The following is a 14,362-nucleotide window of genomic DNA, read 5'->3' on the forward strand; positions in this document are numbered from 1 at the left end:
CCCCTTACTCCAATTAAACATTTTCTTGACTTATCTGCTTCTATCCCTCTCCAATGCTACGGTAAAGGAGATAGAATTGTGATCACTATCTCCAAAATGCTCTCCCACTGAGAGACCTGACACCTGACCAGGTTCATTTCCCAATACCAGGTCAAGTACAGCCTCTCCTCTTGTAGGCTTATCTACATATTGTGTCAGAAAAATTCCCTGAACACACCTAACAAACTCCATCCCATCTGAACCTTTTGCTCCAGGGAGATGCCAATCAATATTGGGGAAATTAAAATATCCCATCACAACTACCCTGTTATTATTGCACCATTCCAGACTCTATTCACTATCTGCTCCTCGATGTCCCTGTTACTATTGAGTGGTCTATAAAAAACACCCAGTAGAGTTATTGACTTCTTCCTGTTTCTAATTTCCACACACAGAGACTCAGTAGACAATCCCTCAATGACTTCTTCCTTTTCTGCAGCTATGACACTACCTCTGATCAGCTGTGGCATGCTCCCACCTCTTTTGCCTCCCTTTCTATCCTTTCCAAAATATCTAAAGCCTGGCACTCTAAGTAGCCATTCCTGCCCCTGAGCCATTCAAGTCTTTGTAATGGCCACAACATCATAACTCCAAGTACTGATCCACGCTCTAAGCTCATCTGTTTTGTTCATGATACACCTTGCATTAAAATAGACACATCTCAAACCATCAATCTGAGTGCATCCCTTCTCTATCACCTGCCTATCCTCCCTCTCACACTGTCTCCAAGCTTTCTCTATTTGTGAGCCAACTGCCCGTTCCTCCATCTCTTCAGTTCGGTTCCCACCTCCCATCAATCCTAGCTTAAACTCTCCCCAATAGCCTTAGCAATCCTCCCTGCCAAGTAACTTACCTCGCCTTGATGCTAAGTTCCTGTTACTATTATTCCTATAGTGCCATTGCTTTAAATGACTATCATGGCTAATATTCATAAATGTCTGATATTATTTTCTTTTTCCCTTGAGCATAGTAATGTATCCATCCACCATCCACAGCACTATGCATGTGAATTGTGACAGGCAGGACTCATCTCTAATTATCTCAAATGCAAGAAGTCATTCTGTTGAACAATTCATGTTAAAATAATACTCCTTGTACAACTTAACCTTTCAATTTGAGAATGCTGGTAGAAATACGAATCAGATGCAGACCTTTACACCTATCTAAATTTGCATGCCATCCAGACAGATCACGCACATTTATTTCAAGGGAGCAAACGGAAAACAGAATGCAAGATATAATGACATAGTTACAGAGGAAGTGCAGGGTAGATGCAAAGACCAAGGTGAGGTAGTTTAGAAGATCAAGAATATAACTTTTAGTATATGAGAGGTCCATGCAAGAGTCTGATAATAGCAGAACAGAAGCTGTTCATGAGCCTGGTTGTACATGCTCTCAATTTTTTTTGGTCTTCTTCCCAGCAGAAGACGAGAATGACCAGGATATGAGGGGTCCTTGTTTCTATGGCTGCTTTTCTGAGGTAGCAGTAAATATAGATGGAGTCAGTGGAAGGGATGCTGGCATGTGTGAAGGAGTCAAATAGGCAGTTGGTTTTTTTTTCACTCTTCTTCAGCACCCCATCCTCAGAGAAGGTCTTCTCTGCTCATGTCATGTTTTACTGAGGTTGGATGCCTCATCCTTTACCAGTGGTGATTCATTCACAAAGTTCTCTAATCGTGACATCACAAGCAAGAAGATCTTATCCTCACTTGAATCTTTGGAGACAGTAATTGCTTACTGACAAGGAGCAGTATTGCTGCCCAACTTTTAATATCCTTAGGCCTGAGATAAGGGTGCCAGTGATATCACAATATAACTGCAGTTATTCAAAGCTTCAAATCAATAGAAGTATTATTCTCACTTTCTGTTTCAATTGTGGCTTGACCTGCTGCTGCTTATTTCCATCATTATTTCAGTTTTTCAGCACCATGGGAGTTAGCCCGATTTCAGTGGTTGGAAAGATGTTGAAGTCCATTATTAAGGATGAGGCTTAAGGTACTTGGAAGCACATGATAAAATAGCCCAAAGTCAGAATGGTTTCCTTAAGGGGAAATCTGACATGACAAATTTGTTGACGTTCTTTGAAGAAATAACAAGCAGGACAGATAAAGGAGAGTCAGTGGATGTTGTATCCTTGGATTTTTAGATGGCCTTTGACATGGTGCCGCACATGAAGCTGCTTAACAAGGTAAGAGTCCATAGTATTACAGGAAAGATACTGGCATGGGTAGATGATTGGCTGACTGGCAGGAGGCAAAGGCTGGGAATAAAGGGCTTGTTTTCTGTTTGGCTGCTGGTGACTAGTAGCGCTTGCAGGGATTGGTATTCGGACAACTTCTTTTCACATTATTGTCAATAATTTGGATGACAGAATTGATGGCTTTGTGGCTAAGTTTGTAGATGATAGGAAGATAAGCAGAGGGGCAGGTAGTGTTGAGGAAGAAGGGAATCTGCAGAAAGACTGAGACAGATTGTGAGAATGGGCAAAGAAGTGGCAGGTGGACTATAATGTAGGGAAATGCATGGTCAATTTGCAAGAAAGAATAAAGGCATAGATTATTTTCTAAACAGGAAGAACATTCAAAAATCAGAGGTGCACTGGGACTTGGCAGTCCTTGGGATTCTCTACAGTTTAAGTTGCAGGATTGAGTCAGTGGTACAGAAGGCAAATACAATGTTATCATTTCTTAGGAGAGGACTAGAATATTAATGCGAGGATGAAATGCTGAAACTTTATAAGACACTGGTCAGACCACATTTGGAATATTTTGAGTAGTTTTGGGTCCCTTATCTAAGAAAAGATGTGCTGCACTGGAGAGGGTCCAGAGGAGGTTCATGAGAATGATTCCAGACTGGAAGGGTTAACATATCAAGAGTATTTGATGGTTCTAGGCCTATACTTGCAGGACTTTAGAAGAATGGGAGGTTGTGCAGAGGATGTTTCCAATAGTGGGGAGTCTAGGATCAGAGGGCACAGCTTCAGTATTGAGACACATCCATTCAGAACAAAGATGTAGAGGACTTTCCTTAGCCAGAGAGTGGTGAATCTTTGGAATTCATAGCCACAGATGGCTGTGAAGGCCAAGTCATTAAGCAGCTAAAGTTGATTGTTTCTTGATTAATTAGAGCATCAAACATTATTGAAAGGAGTTAGGAGAACGTGGTTGAGAGGGATAATAAACCAGCCACAATGGAATGGCAGAGAAGAGTCAATGGCCTGCATAGCCTATCTCTTAAGGTCTCGGTGCTGACAGACACGAATAAAACATGTCATATTTTGAATTCTCAAGTCTTATCAAACAACAGGATTTCATTGCACACTTAACAACAAACTTGTATAACTCTCATTGGTGTGAACTTATTTTGCAACTATGTATTAATTAGGTTGAGATAAATCACCAGCAATCTTGAGTCCCATGACACTTCGTATTATCTCAAGGATGATTACCTAATACAGCATGTACTTTACTATAATCCCATCTAACTGTATTAAATTAGTTACTTCTGATGCTAATTTTCTGGATAATCTGTAAATCTCCAAAATCAAACAGCAAGTACATGCAGTGTCATTGGAATGACTTACTAGGAAGAATAGCCAAAATTTCTTGGGTGAAAGGGCAAAAGAGAGAATATAAATTCTCTGAATCTCCCAAGGTCAATGTCTGTCTGCTGTGCCTGATTAATTTGGATCTAGAGCTCAGTATTTCTCCTATTATATCATCAACCTTCTAAATTAGGACAAAAGTGGAGATTGAGACTGAGGAATTTTCTCTCTGAAGGTTTAGGAGTTAAATCTAAGTTAACGGGATAATGCTGGCAACTGATATGTAGGTTAATGTTGCTCAGGGAGACTCTTGAATCAAACTTAAATAAGTAATTTAGGTTTGCCATAATTTAGGTAGTATTATTAAATGGGGATGTGAACAGGGAGTATGAATATGGGCCACTACAAACAGGAGCTCTAACTTTTGGAATCAATTTTCATTGTCATCCTTGAACAACGTCTTTGTATGTTATTTCCATGAATAGAGCAGCATACTGAAGGGAAAAATAAAACAGGAACAGAACATTTCAGCAGAACACTTTGTATTAAGGAAGCATTGTAGTCTTGGATTAATTCAATGTTGAGAAGATAATATTTTCAGTGAAGGACTAATTTCGTGGTCAGTAGTTTCTTCAGGACATTTTATTCCTGTTATTGACATGCCCAAGACAATGAAATATGCTCGTCGATCTTAAGCATTCCTTAATGGGGTAAAAGGGCAATTATGTAATCGTCAAATTTCTTCAAGATTATGTATTTAATTTAACTTTAGAGAGTACGGGCGGCTATATCATTGCAACTTCTCCACTTTATATTTCAGGTGTGAAAATCGGTTTTCAAAGTGAGGAAGTTTAATTATCTTTGAATTGCAGGTAACTATCTCTGGTTGGCTTGAATTTAAAAAGAACTGGTTTGCACCGTTGCCAATCATCAGAGACAATAAAATGGTTTCATCTATCTGCACTGGCTTTTTTTCAGGACTGAAATAAATCTTTCTAACACAAAGAATGTGCTGTATGAAAAATAAACTCGTTTAACATTTCTGTTTTTCAAATTATTTCAGTGTCAAGCTGCACAAAGCAGGGCATAGTTAGAGGAACTTCACACCACATTATAAAAAGGGAGGTTATTTTATTTGTGCATGGCAGTGCACAATGGAGCAAGAGAGTCAAGCTGAGATTGCTTGCTTATTTTTCTTTCAATTAAAGACATATAATATAAGGTGCAAACCAGACTACAGATGAAGGCACTTTTTCATAGGAAGGAAAAATAGGAGAGGCCATTCATATTTAACCTTTCCCAGTTATTTCCAGCAATATACCAAAACAGGCCTTTGTACAATTCAACCAAGTCACCCCACCTACTCTTTCAACTTGGTATAAGAAGATACAAGTTGGAAATTAATGAGCACCCTATTACAAAATTATCTGTGAAGAGAAAGTTCATCATTTTCTGGATGCCAATACAGGTACTACGTATAAAAATAGCATCATGTATTGTGAGGGTTAGAGTGCCCTGTGCTTTATGGTCAACAAGACCAGTATATTTCTTCCTGCATTGTCAAGTTTAACTTAATGTTAACAAGGAAAGTCATTGAAGTAGAACAATATCAAACAGTTTGAGTTCACTGAGTTTTCAGATACTGATGTAGTGTTCGGTCGGACATGGTGCAATGATGATTTTTACACATGAATTGGAATAAGATAGTTGATATTTCAAACTGTCAACATGAATTTAAGCAGATGTCCACACAGGCAATTTTCAATGGATCTTTCATAAAGTTGGGGATTATGTATGTAATATCAGACAAAGGACTTATCAATCTATTAGGCATTCTGGCAGGATGTACAGGCATTTGTAATAACTTGTCCTTTGTTAGGAAATAATTCAATTTAGTTTTATTGAAACTCATCTCTATTTTTACAATGAGAAAGGGGGTTTGAATTAGATTGACTTTGTGTAATGACAAGTAGTCATAGATTTATAGAGCAGTACATCACAGGAACATCTAGTCCATGCCGACCTTTTTTATTCTGCCTAGTCCTATCTACCCACTCAGTCCCCAGCCCCCCATACCTCTCATATGCATTTATCTATCTAAATTTATCTTAATTGTTACAGTTGAATCCACCATTTATTGGACCTTGTCAATTGCCTAATTACCCAGTTTACAGTTAACAATCACAGCTGTGCCTCTTTACAATTCCTGCTACCTGAAACTGAACAGAAAATCCTGACTGGCAGTACTCTTTAAACCTCCCACCCCTTGCAACAAGTAACAGCTCCTGCAACCGTAAGAAGGGCAACATAAGGGATGTCCAACAGGAGGGCTAAAGACTAATGCACCACAGTTTACCTTCATTACACACTGACTCAAATCTTACTAAGTAAGTTGGAAGCTAAATATGACCAGCATCTATCTTGGACAAACAGAGTTATTTGTCCATTAGTCCAGTGGCCAACTATTTTTATTATCTTCCCTTCTGAATCAGTTTTTCTTTGCAAGAATGTCATAAAATAGAAGTCGGTATTGGCCACCAGCTCTCTCAAGTTTGTCCTGCCTTTCAACATGATCATGGCTGATGAATGCTGGCAACTTCTCTTTTTGTGAGAGGAAGTAACAAAAAATAGAAACAGTAAAATGGTAGACAAAACACAAAAAACAAATCTTGTGTTGGAAAATTAACAGAAGAAAAACTCCTCAACCCAAAGGAAATATAGGAAACTTTCACTTATCAGAAATGTTTGGTCCGTAATATCTCCAAATGCAAGATAAAGGTTTCTTTCGGTGTTAATACTGTGATATTTTATGAGACCATCAGATTTAAGATGATGTTCTAAACATTATAACTACAGGAAATTGAGGAGTATGGAACAAAGGAATCCAGAATTTAATCCAGAGATTGTAGGATTTAATTGAACTAAATTTTATGGGTATAGAAATGTGTACCAGAAATGTACCTCTAGTCTTTCTGTCTACAATTTCTTTTGAATATGGCTAAGCCGACAGCAATCAACAAAGAGAAAATGAACTGAATATTCCTCTCGCATTGCTAGTGGCACCCTGACAGAGAGTGGCTAAGTTTTAATAGGGTTGAAAGAACTGGTGAACCCTCACAGTGCATGAATCTAACAGGCCAACTAGGGAAGCAAACTTCATCATTAAAGGCAGCAAGAAAGCATGGAGAGGAAAACAAGAGCTAAGAGTTCTGATGATAGGTCATAATACTGAAGTATTAACTCCATCTCTTTCTCTAAAGATATTACCTAACCCACTGGGTAATGCTAGCAATTCTCTCCTTTTATTCCAGGTTTCAAGTACTGTATCTGTATTTTTTTTTCAACATTAAGTTTCTTAGGAAAAGAGTTAAAATAAATGAGAATTAAATGCACAGACATTCTTACATACCTGGAAGGTAATCTGAGCTGTATAGATCAGCTTATCACATTCAAACAAGCCTCTGGTTGTGTATTGAAACACGGAAAAAGTGATGCTGTCAATCAGGTGGGCAACCCTCTGCTTGAGGACTTCATCAGTGGGTGCCCTTTTCACAGCCATTTGGAATACGACATTAAAAGCCTAACAAAAAGAGAAGAGCAGAGCTTATTCATAAATTATGCCATTATATGTTGTATTGTTTCTCTTCTGTAAACACATCAAATATTGGAATATATTTAGATTCTCATTCCTTGTTGGATTTCAATATCAAAATTGAGACGTTTTTGAAGCATAGAATGAATAGCAGAATCAATTCTTTGTTTACCCTCCAGTAGTGAAATCTGCAATTATGGTTCCTACATTAATATTTTAACATGTGACCCCTTATTTTCAGTGTACAAAATTATGAAAGGATTCAGAAACATTGGAAAATCGTTTGTTTACTGAAGTAGTTCATCAGCTAAATAGTGCTGCAGGGAGGAAAAGAAACATCTGCTGAGCTTGTACAGACATACCTTCAAAGAGAACTGGTACATAGGATGGATTTTATTGAGGTCATTCATTATGAAGTACAAGAGAGATGCACGGCCTGCAGCAAGCCGGTAATGCTCACGTGCCTCATTGATCTTAAGCTCTGTTACTTTGGCCTCCTTTACCTGTATTAAAAGAGTTCTATAGTAAGGATGTGGTTTAATAACAAAACAAATCTGCTAGATGTCATCTGGGGGTCACTCTTGCTTTATTTTCCAGTGCAAGGATATGTTTAAGAAAATGTTATGATGCCATACAGAACCAGTTGGTAAAAGCTATTTACTGTTGAAAACATTAATAGCTCATAAATATTTATCTGGAAGAGCAACACTTGAGCATTTTTAAATAGAGGAAGAATTCCCAAAACTGCCCAGCCCTGCACACTTTTCAAATCTCAATATGTGCAGAAGTCAGATTCAGACTTACAGATGGAAGGGCACTGTGTTATATTGATTCTGAGGCAATGACATAAATCATCAGACCCCTTCTACATCTGGACTTCATAATTATATCCTGTAGCCAATCCAGACAACTTAATTGCATTCCTTTTACATGGCAGAAAATACAAACAAGATGACCACCTTGGGAGTGTACAGGAAATTAATTTTGCAGGCCTTTGAAGGGCAAAGCAATGTCCTTGGTGTAAACGTGTGCAAACATCCCAAACACACACACACACACTCACACTCAGAAATGCACTATATTTTTGGAGGCTCGTGACTCTGATTGCCTCCTTCCCCTCATCCTACCCAGAGGTTGGATGTTTGTAATTCACTACTGTTATAAACTTAAGTATTAAACATTGCCAAACATGCAAAAGGAGGAGTTTGGAGTTCACAGCAGTGCTGCCATTGGTCAGTTACATAATGATTTGCAAGAACTTGCATCTGAGGTCAGCAAGATACAACCCAGCAATGGAACAGAGCAAGGATTGCCAGCACAGAGAGCCAGCTGTGAGAAAATATCATCTCAATCACTTTTTATTCACATGGAAGGCTCTAATTTTTGAAAAAAAAATCCCCATGTTCATTTGAAATAAAACCTTATTTTACTATGGCTCTCTTCCTTATGCTCTGCCTGCAGGTCTTAGTAAGGTCTTACATCAACTCACTCTTACACAACTACGGCACTGTCCACACATGTTCTGATCTAGAAATAACCAGGGTGGTCAAGGAAAGCAGCAGAGAATCCCTGCTGCTCTGCTACACTTTAAGATGTTATTTTCATAAACCACAAACAAAAGAGATTGATTCTTTTAACTGCATTGCTTATTGTGAGGAAAGTGGAAGTGTCTGTCAGTCACCTGGACCTTTATTGATGAAATTCTCAAGTCAAATTGAGGAAAAATTATCAAATGAGATCTTTAATTAGACATATTTACAACTTCAGAGGTCATACAAAAACAAAATCATTTTTGCAGATTTTCCACATCTGAGTGCTAAACAAATTTATAAGCCATCCACATATTGTAGGTCCATTTACATACTCAAAACCTTTTTTTTAAAAAGTACACAATTGGTCTTGCTGAGCAAAATAAGTTATTTGTAACTTGTAAATGCCTATATACTGTATGTTAATCCCCAACTGTGAGCCAGAAATTGCAAATGACACCAAAAATGTGGACGAAATAGTTTGTGTTTGATAGCCTAATATGTGAACTTGCTAATTTTGCAATATTGCAGAAGAGAGGTGGGACTCAAAAGATAAATATGTTGAATGCCTGTTCAAAAAGTCTACCTCTATTTAAACATTCCTAATCCATGTATTAACAAGGCTCATAAGCAGGCTGCTTGCCAGACTGAACTCTGAGGAATATAATGATTAGCCTTGGCAGAAAGAAGAAGGTAAATAACATGGCATTTTAATTCCTTCTAGACTGGCTGTAGTATTCAAAGAGACTTTTCAAAAAGACTGAGATTTAATACATTCCCCTTTTCATCATGAATCACATGGATATGTCTGAACATAGTATCAACATTCAAATAATATTCTCCTTATAGTTTCATTTGGCCTAACCTTCTCTTCAATCTCTGCAGCAGTCCTTTTGGTAGTCTCCAAATTTTCTACCAAGGCTGTGTCTCCGAGGAAGTTTCCAGAAGCAGAGGAAAGGCGGGAAAGTAGGTTGTCCTCCAAGGTCTTCAAGGTGATTTTAAAGCCATTTTGCTGCTTTGTTAGATTGGACTACAGAGACAAAAATACCACAGGGAACTCAGTCATATTTTAGGACTATCAAATGTACCACAAGAGCAAACGTTGCAAGGAGACAAGTCTTTTATGAGAGCTTCAGTCAATTAAAATTACAAATGACTGCAAAAATGAGGTTACTGTCTGCACAATACAATGCCTGTTTGGTTCTTTCATTCTAACATCACTCCTGTGACCTAATTAGAAGATCACTGCAATTACAGGGTGCAGAATTTTTATTACTTTGCTAATTAGAATGGGGTCAATAATATGTTATTCATATCCTCACTGGACTGGAATAATACTTTAGGGAGAAAGAAACATCCATTACTTTACATCTGTTCCAATATTAAAAAATATTGAATGAGCCACAAGTGACAGACCACAATAGTATATCTGAATTATTACTTCTGCGGGTGAAGAGAAAAGACAAGAGGTCTTCACAGAATTTACAATGCAGGCATGAATAGTTTGCTTCAAATGATCTATGTTGGGATTTACTCTCCATATAAGCTTTCTCCCACTCTAAATGCATTTTCATCTGTAACCCTCCATTACCTTTCCCTTCATACATCATTCTTCTTCTTAAAAGCATTAGTGACATCGGCTTCAATCAATCATGTGACAGTATTTTGAACCTCATTTTTGTGGAAAGGTTCATTTTTTAATTTGATTGATTACTGATTATTGTGCTTTAATGGCCTTTCTTTCAGGAACAACATACTTCTGGAAATAGCTTGATCCATTTCCTTGGTGTGCTTCAACATAATATTAAAAGCTTAGTCTTTCTATTCCTGGTAAATATGTTCAGTTATAATTCTATAATTGCATTATACTGTACATCTTTCTACTTTATTTCAATTTTTATAGAGAGATGATAATTCCACATTATATGTCAAAGCTTGACATGATCTTTCAACTTTTTTCTCTTGTTGTCTATAGATTGTCAAGCTGTTGGGAGTTCACTTTGCCTGTTTTTTTGGGGATAGTGCTTTGTTTTAGACTCATCCCCACATATGAGGATTGGGCAGGTGCTTTGCAAGCAGGTGACTTTGGGACACTCTCCTTTTCAACGTAAGTCAGCACTAAGAGTGCATAGCTCACTGGCTAGAGAACATTTTGTGGCATTGCTTCACTGCCTAAAGCACGTGTTGAATGTCCATGCTGATGACAGTAAAAAGGTAAATGCTACAAATACACCTAAGCCATCAGAAGCAATAGCAAATTAGAATGTTGCATCTTGTCCTCAGCCTTTTAGTAATGTGGCAGGGGGAGGAAGGTGTCATGTGTCATCCAGCGCCTGATCATAAAACTTATTAAATTACCCATATTAGACAGTTCATGTACTTGTACCACACTGGTTTCCATAGTGATGCCACTATAAGGACAAATTCTGACAGGAATGTGATAGGAATGAAGTAGCTACATCAACAAAATTCTACCTTTTTTTCAAGAAGATAAGAGCAGACAAAATGATAACACATCTTTGTACTTAATTTGAACCAATAATAGAGAAATACCTTTCTTTATTTTCCCTTATGATTACAGGATTTTCAATCATTCATTCATTATGTTCCATGTTGTATGACATGGGTGACCTTGGTCTTTCCATGACCATGACTGTTCTTGGCAAATTTTCCTACAGAATTGGTTTGCCATTGCCTTCTTCTGGACAGTGTCTTTACAAGATAGGTGACCCAGCCATTATCAATACTCAGCAGGAATTGTCTGCCTTGTGATATAACCAGGACTTGTGATATGAGCCCAGCTGTTTTTACGACCATACACCACTTGCTCCAATGGCTTCATGTCATCCTGATCAGAAGCTAAGCAGGTGCTATGCCTTGCCCAAGGGTGACTTGCAGGGAAGGAGTGTCTTACACCTCCTTTAGTAGACACATCTCCACCCTGCCACCCAACAGGTAGCCTCAAATATCAACTCAATTAAACTGCCTGATGCTTATCAAGATTGCACGGTTCCCTCTTAACATAACTTCCAAAGATATAAAATGTTGATTATCATTTTCAATAACATACAAGATGATAAGGCCTGAAAATTAATTGAGTTTCTTTAATCATCTATAGTTCAGGAGACTCGTCTCCTGCTCTAGTACATCCCACTAATTTGCCGATCACTCAACAAATATTGCAGCTCTCACATTAGTTAACAAAAGTTTCCTCAAGTAACTTGCCTTATGGGTGGCTCTGCTCTTCCTTATTTCATTATTATCTCTTCCAACTTCAATATTAACTCTAGAGTTTTTCAGAGATCTAACTTGGATCCCTCATACTCTTACCTATGAGGCTCTCCTCAATAAAACATGTCAGAATTCTTTGCCTTTAAAGGGAATACACAACTCTGCCATCACTTACCGAGCTCACTGACATATTGTTTTGCTTTATAGAACTGAGAGATGAACATTAAATATTGGATAACAAAATCACCTTAAAGTACATAAAGGGCATAATTTTAAGGTGATTGGAGGAAAGTATTAGGGGAATATCAGAGGTAAGATCGTAACAGAGAAAGTGGTCGATGCATGAAATGCCCTGTCATGGGTGTTGGTACAGGCAAATGCATTAGGGCATTTAAGAAACTCTTAGATTGGCACATGGATGATTAAAAAAAATGGAGAACTATGTAGCTGGAAAGGTTTCAATTGACCTTAGACTAGATTAAACATCAGTGCGACATCATGAGCCAAAGGGCCGGTTCTCTGCTGTGATGTTCTATCTTCAAACCACCCTACAAACAACTATTTCTTGGCCACTAACTCTCTCACAACTGCCTGAGTGAGCTGCCAGTAAACCTAGAAGGACTCTTGGAGATGCAAGAGGAAACCAAGGAGAAATCACATTGTCACATGTAAGACGTGCAAACACCACACAGAACAGCACCAAAATTGAAATCGAACTCTTTTCTGGAGCTGTAGAGTGACTGTGCTAACAGCTGCACCACAGAGCCACTCACAGTTCCTGTAACCTTCACTGGCCATTCACTCCTTGAGGCTGCTGGCTTCTCATCTAACTTCAACTTGAAGGGCTGTCAGGTACACCCTTTGGCTTAAGAGATAGAAATATTAGCAAAAAAGAGAGGTGGAGCTGGAGGGATGGAAGTTGGGTAATGCAGGGAAAATCAATTAATGAAGTTTACTGCATAATTTAGCTCTTCTTCATGAATTACATCAAAGTTAAACTTCAACAATTTGTAAAAAGGACATTGCACCATACAGTGCCAATAAAAACTATTCAAACCACTTAAAAGTTTTCATGTTTTATTATTTTACAACATTGAAACACAGTGGACTTAATTTGTCTTTTTTTGACATTGATCAACAGAAAAAGACTATTTCGTGTCAAAGTGAGAACAGCTCTCTACAAACTGATTTAAATTAATTACAAATATAAAATGCAAAAAAAACTGATTGCATATGTATTCATTCTCTTCAAGTCAGTATTTAGCAGATGCATCTTTGACAGAAATTATAGCCTCGAGTCTGTCTAGATAGGTCTCTATCAGCTTTGCACATCTGGAAACTACAATTTCCCCCCCATTCTTCTATGCATTACCTCTGTCAGATTTCATGGGGATTGTGAGTGAACAGCCCTTTTCAAGTCCAGCCACAAATTCGCAATTGGATTGTCTAGACTCGACTTGTCCATTCCAGGACATTAACTTTGTTGTATTTAAGCCATTCCTGTGTAGCTTTGGCTTCATGCTTGGGGTCATTGTCATGCTGGAAAACAGATCTTCTCCCAAGTCGCAATTCTCTTGTGGACTGCATCAGGTTTTCCTTATACTTTGCTGCATTAATTTTTTCCTCTACCTTCACAAGCCTTTTGGGGCCTGCTGCAGTGAAGCATCCCCACAGCATGACGCATGCACCACCATGCTTCACGAGAGGGATGGCGTGTTTTTGATGATGTGTGATGTTTGGCTTACATCAAACATACCTTTTGGTCTGATGGCCAAGAAGTTCAATTTTGGTTTCATCAGTCCATAGAACTTCCTTTCAGCTGACTTCAGAGTCTCCCACGTGTCTTCTGGCAACACTAGCTGAGATCTCATGTGAGTTTTTTTCAACAGTGGCTTTCTCTTTAATACCCTCCCATAAAGTTGTGACTGCTGACACACCCGGGCACAGTTGTATGTGCAGTCTCTCCCATCTCAGCCACTGAAACTTGTATCTCCTCTAGAGTTGCCATAGGTCTCTTGGTGGCCTCTCTCACTAGTCCCCTTCTTGCACGGTCGCTCAGTTTTTGAGGATGGCATGCTCTAGACAGACTTACAGCTGTGCTATATTCTTTCCATTTCTTCATGATTGACTCAACTGTACTCCAAGGGATATTCAGTGACTTGGAAATTCTTTTGTATCCATCTCCAGAGTTGTGCTTTTAAATAACCTTTTTGCAGAGCTGCTTGGAGTTTATTTTGTTTTCATCGTGTCATTTTTGCCAGGATACTGACTCATCAGCAATTGAACCTTCCAGATTCAGTTACATTTTTACTATAATCAATTGAAAAACCTTGACTGCACACAGTGATCTCCATTTAACTAATTACATGACTTCTAAAACGAATTGGCTGCACCAGTGATTAGTTGGTGTGTCATATTAAAAGGAGT

At 38.3% G+C, this 14,362-nt stretch overlaps 1 protein-coding gene across 3 annotated transcripts in view; it reads right to left on the minus strand.

Moving 5' to 3' along the window:
• Positions 1 to 14,362, minus strand: part of dnah9 (dynein, axonemal, heavy chain 9) — a 527,557-nt gene that overhangs the window by 158,480 nt on the left and 354,715 nt on the right. For all 3 annotated transcript variants that reach the window (XM_059948782.1, XM_059948781.1, XM_059948783.1), the window contains 3 exons: positions 9,570 to 9,734; positions 7,538 to 7,678; positions 6,993 to 7,163 (listed from right to left, as the gene is read on the minus strand). In XM_059948782.1, the coding sequence (XP_059804765.1) occupies positions 6,993 to 7,163; positions 7,538 to 7,678; positions 9,570 to 9,734 (477 nt within the window). The remainder of the gene's footprint in view (positions 1 to 6,992; positions 7,164 to 7,537; positions 7,679 to 9,569; positions 9,735 to 14,362) is intronic.

The sequence above is a fragment of the Hypanus sabinus genome, chromosome 23, assembly GCF_030144855.1.
Source record: "Hypanus sabinus isolate sHypSab1 chromosome 23, sHypSab1.hap1, whole genome shotgun sequence".
NCBI lineage: Eukaryota > Metazoa > Chordata > Chondrichthyes > Myliobatiformes > Dasyatidae > Hypanus > Hypanus sabinus.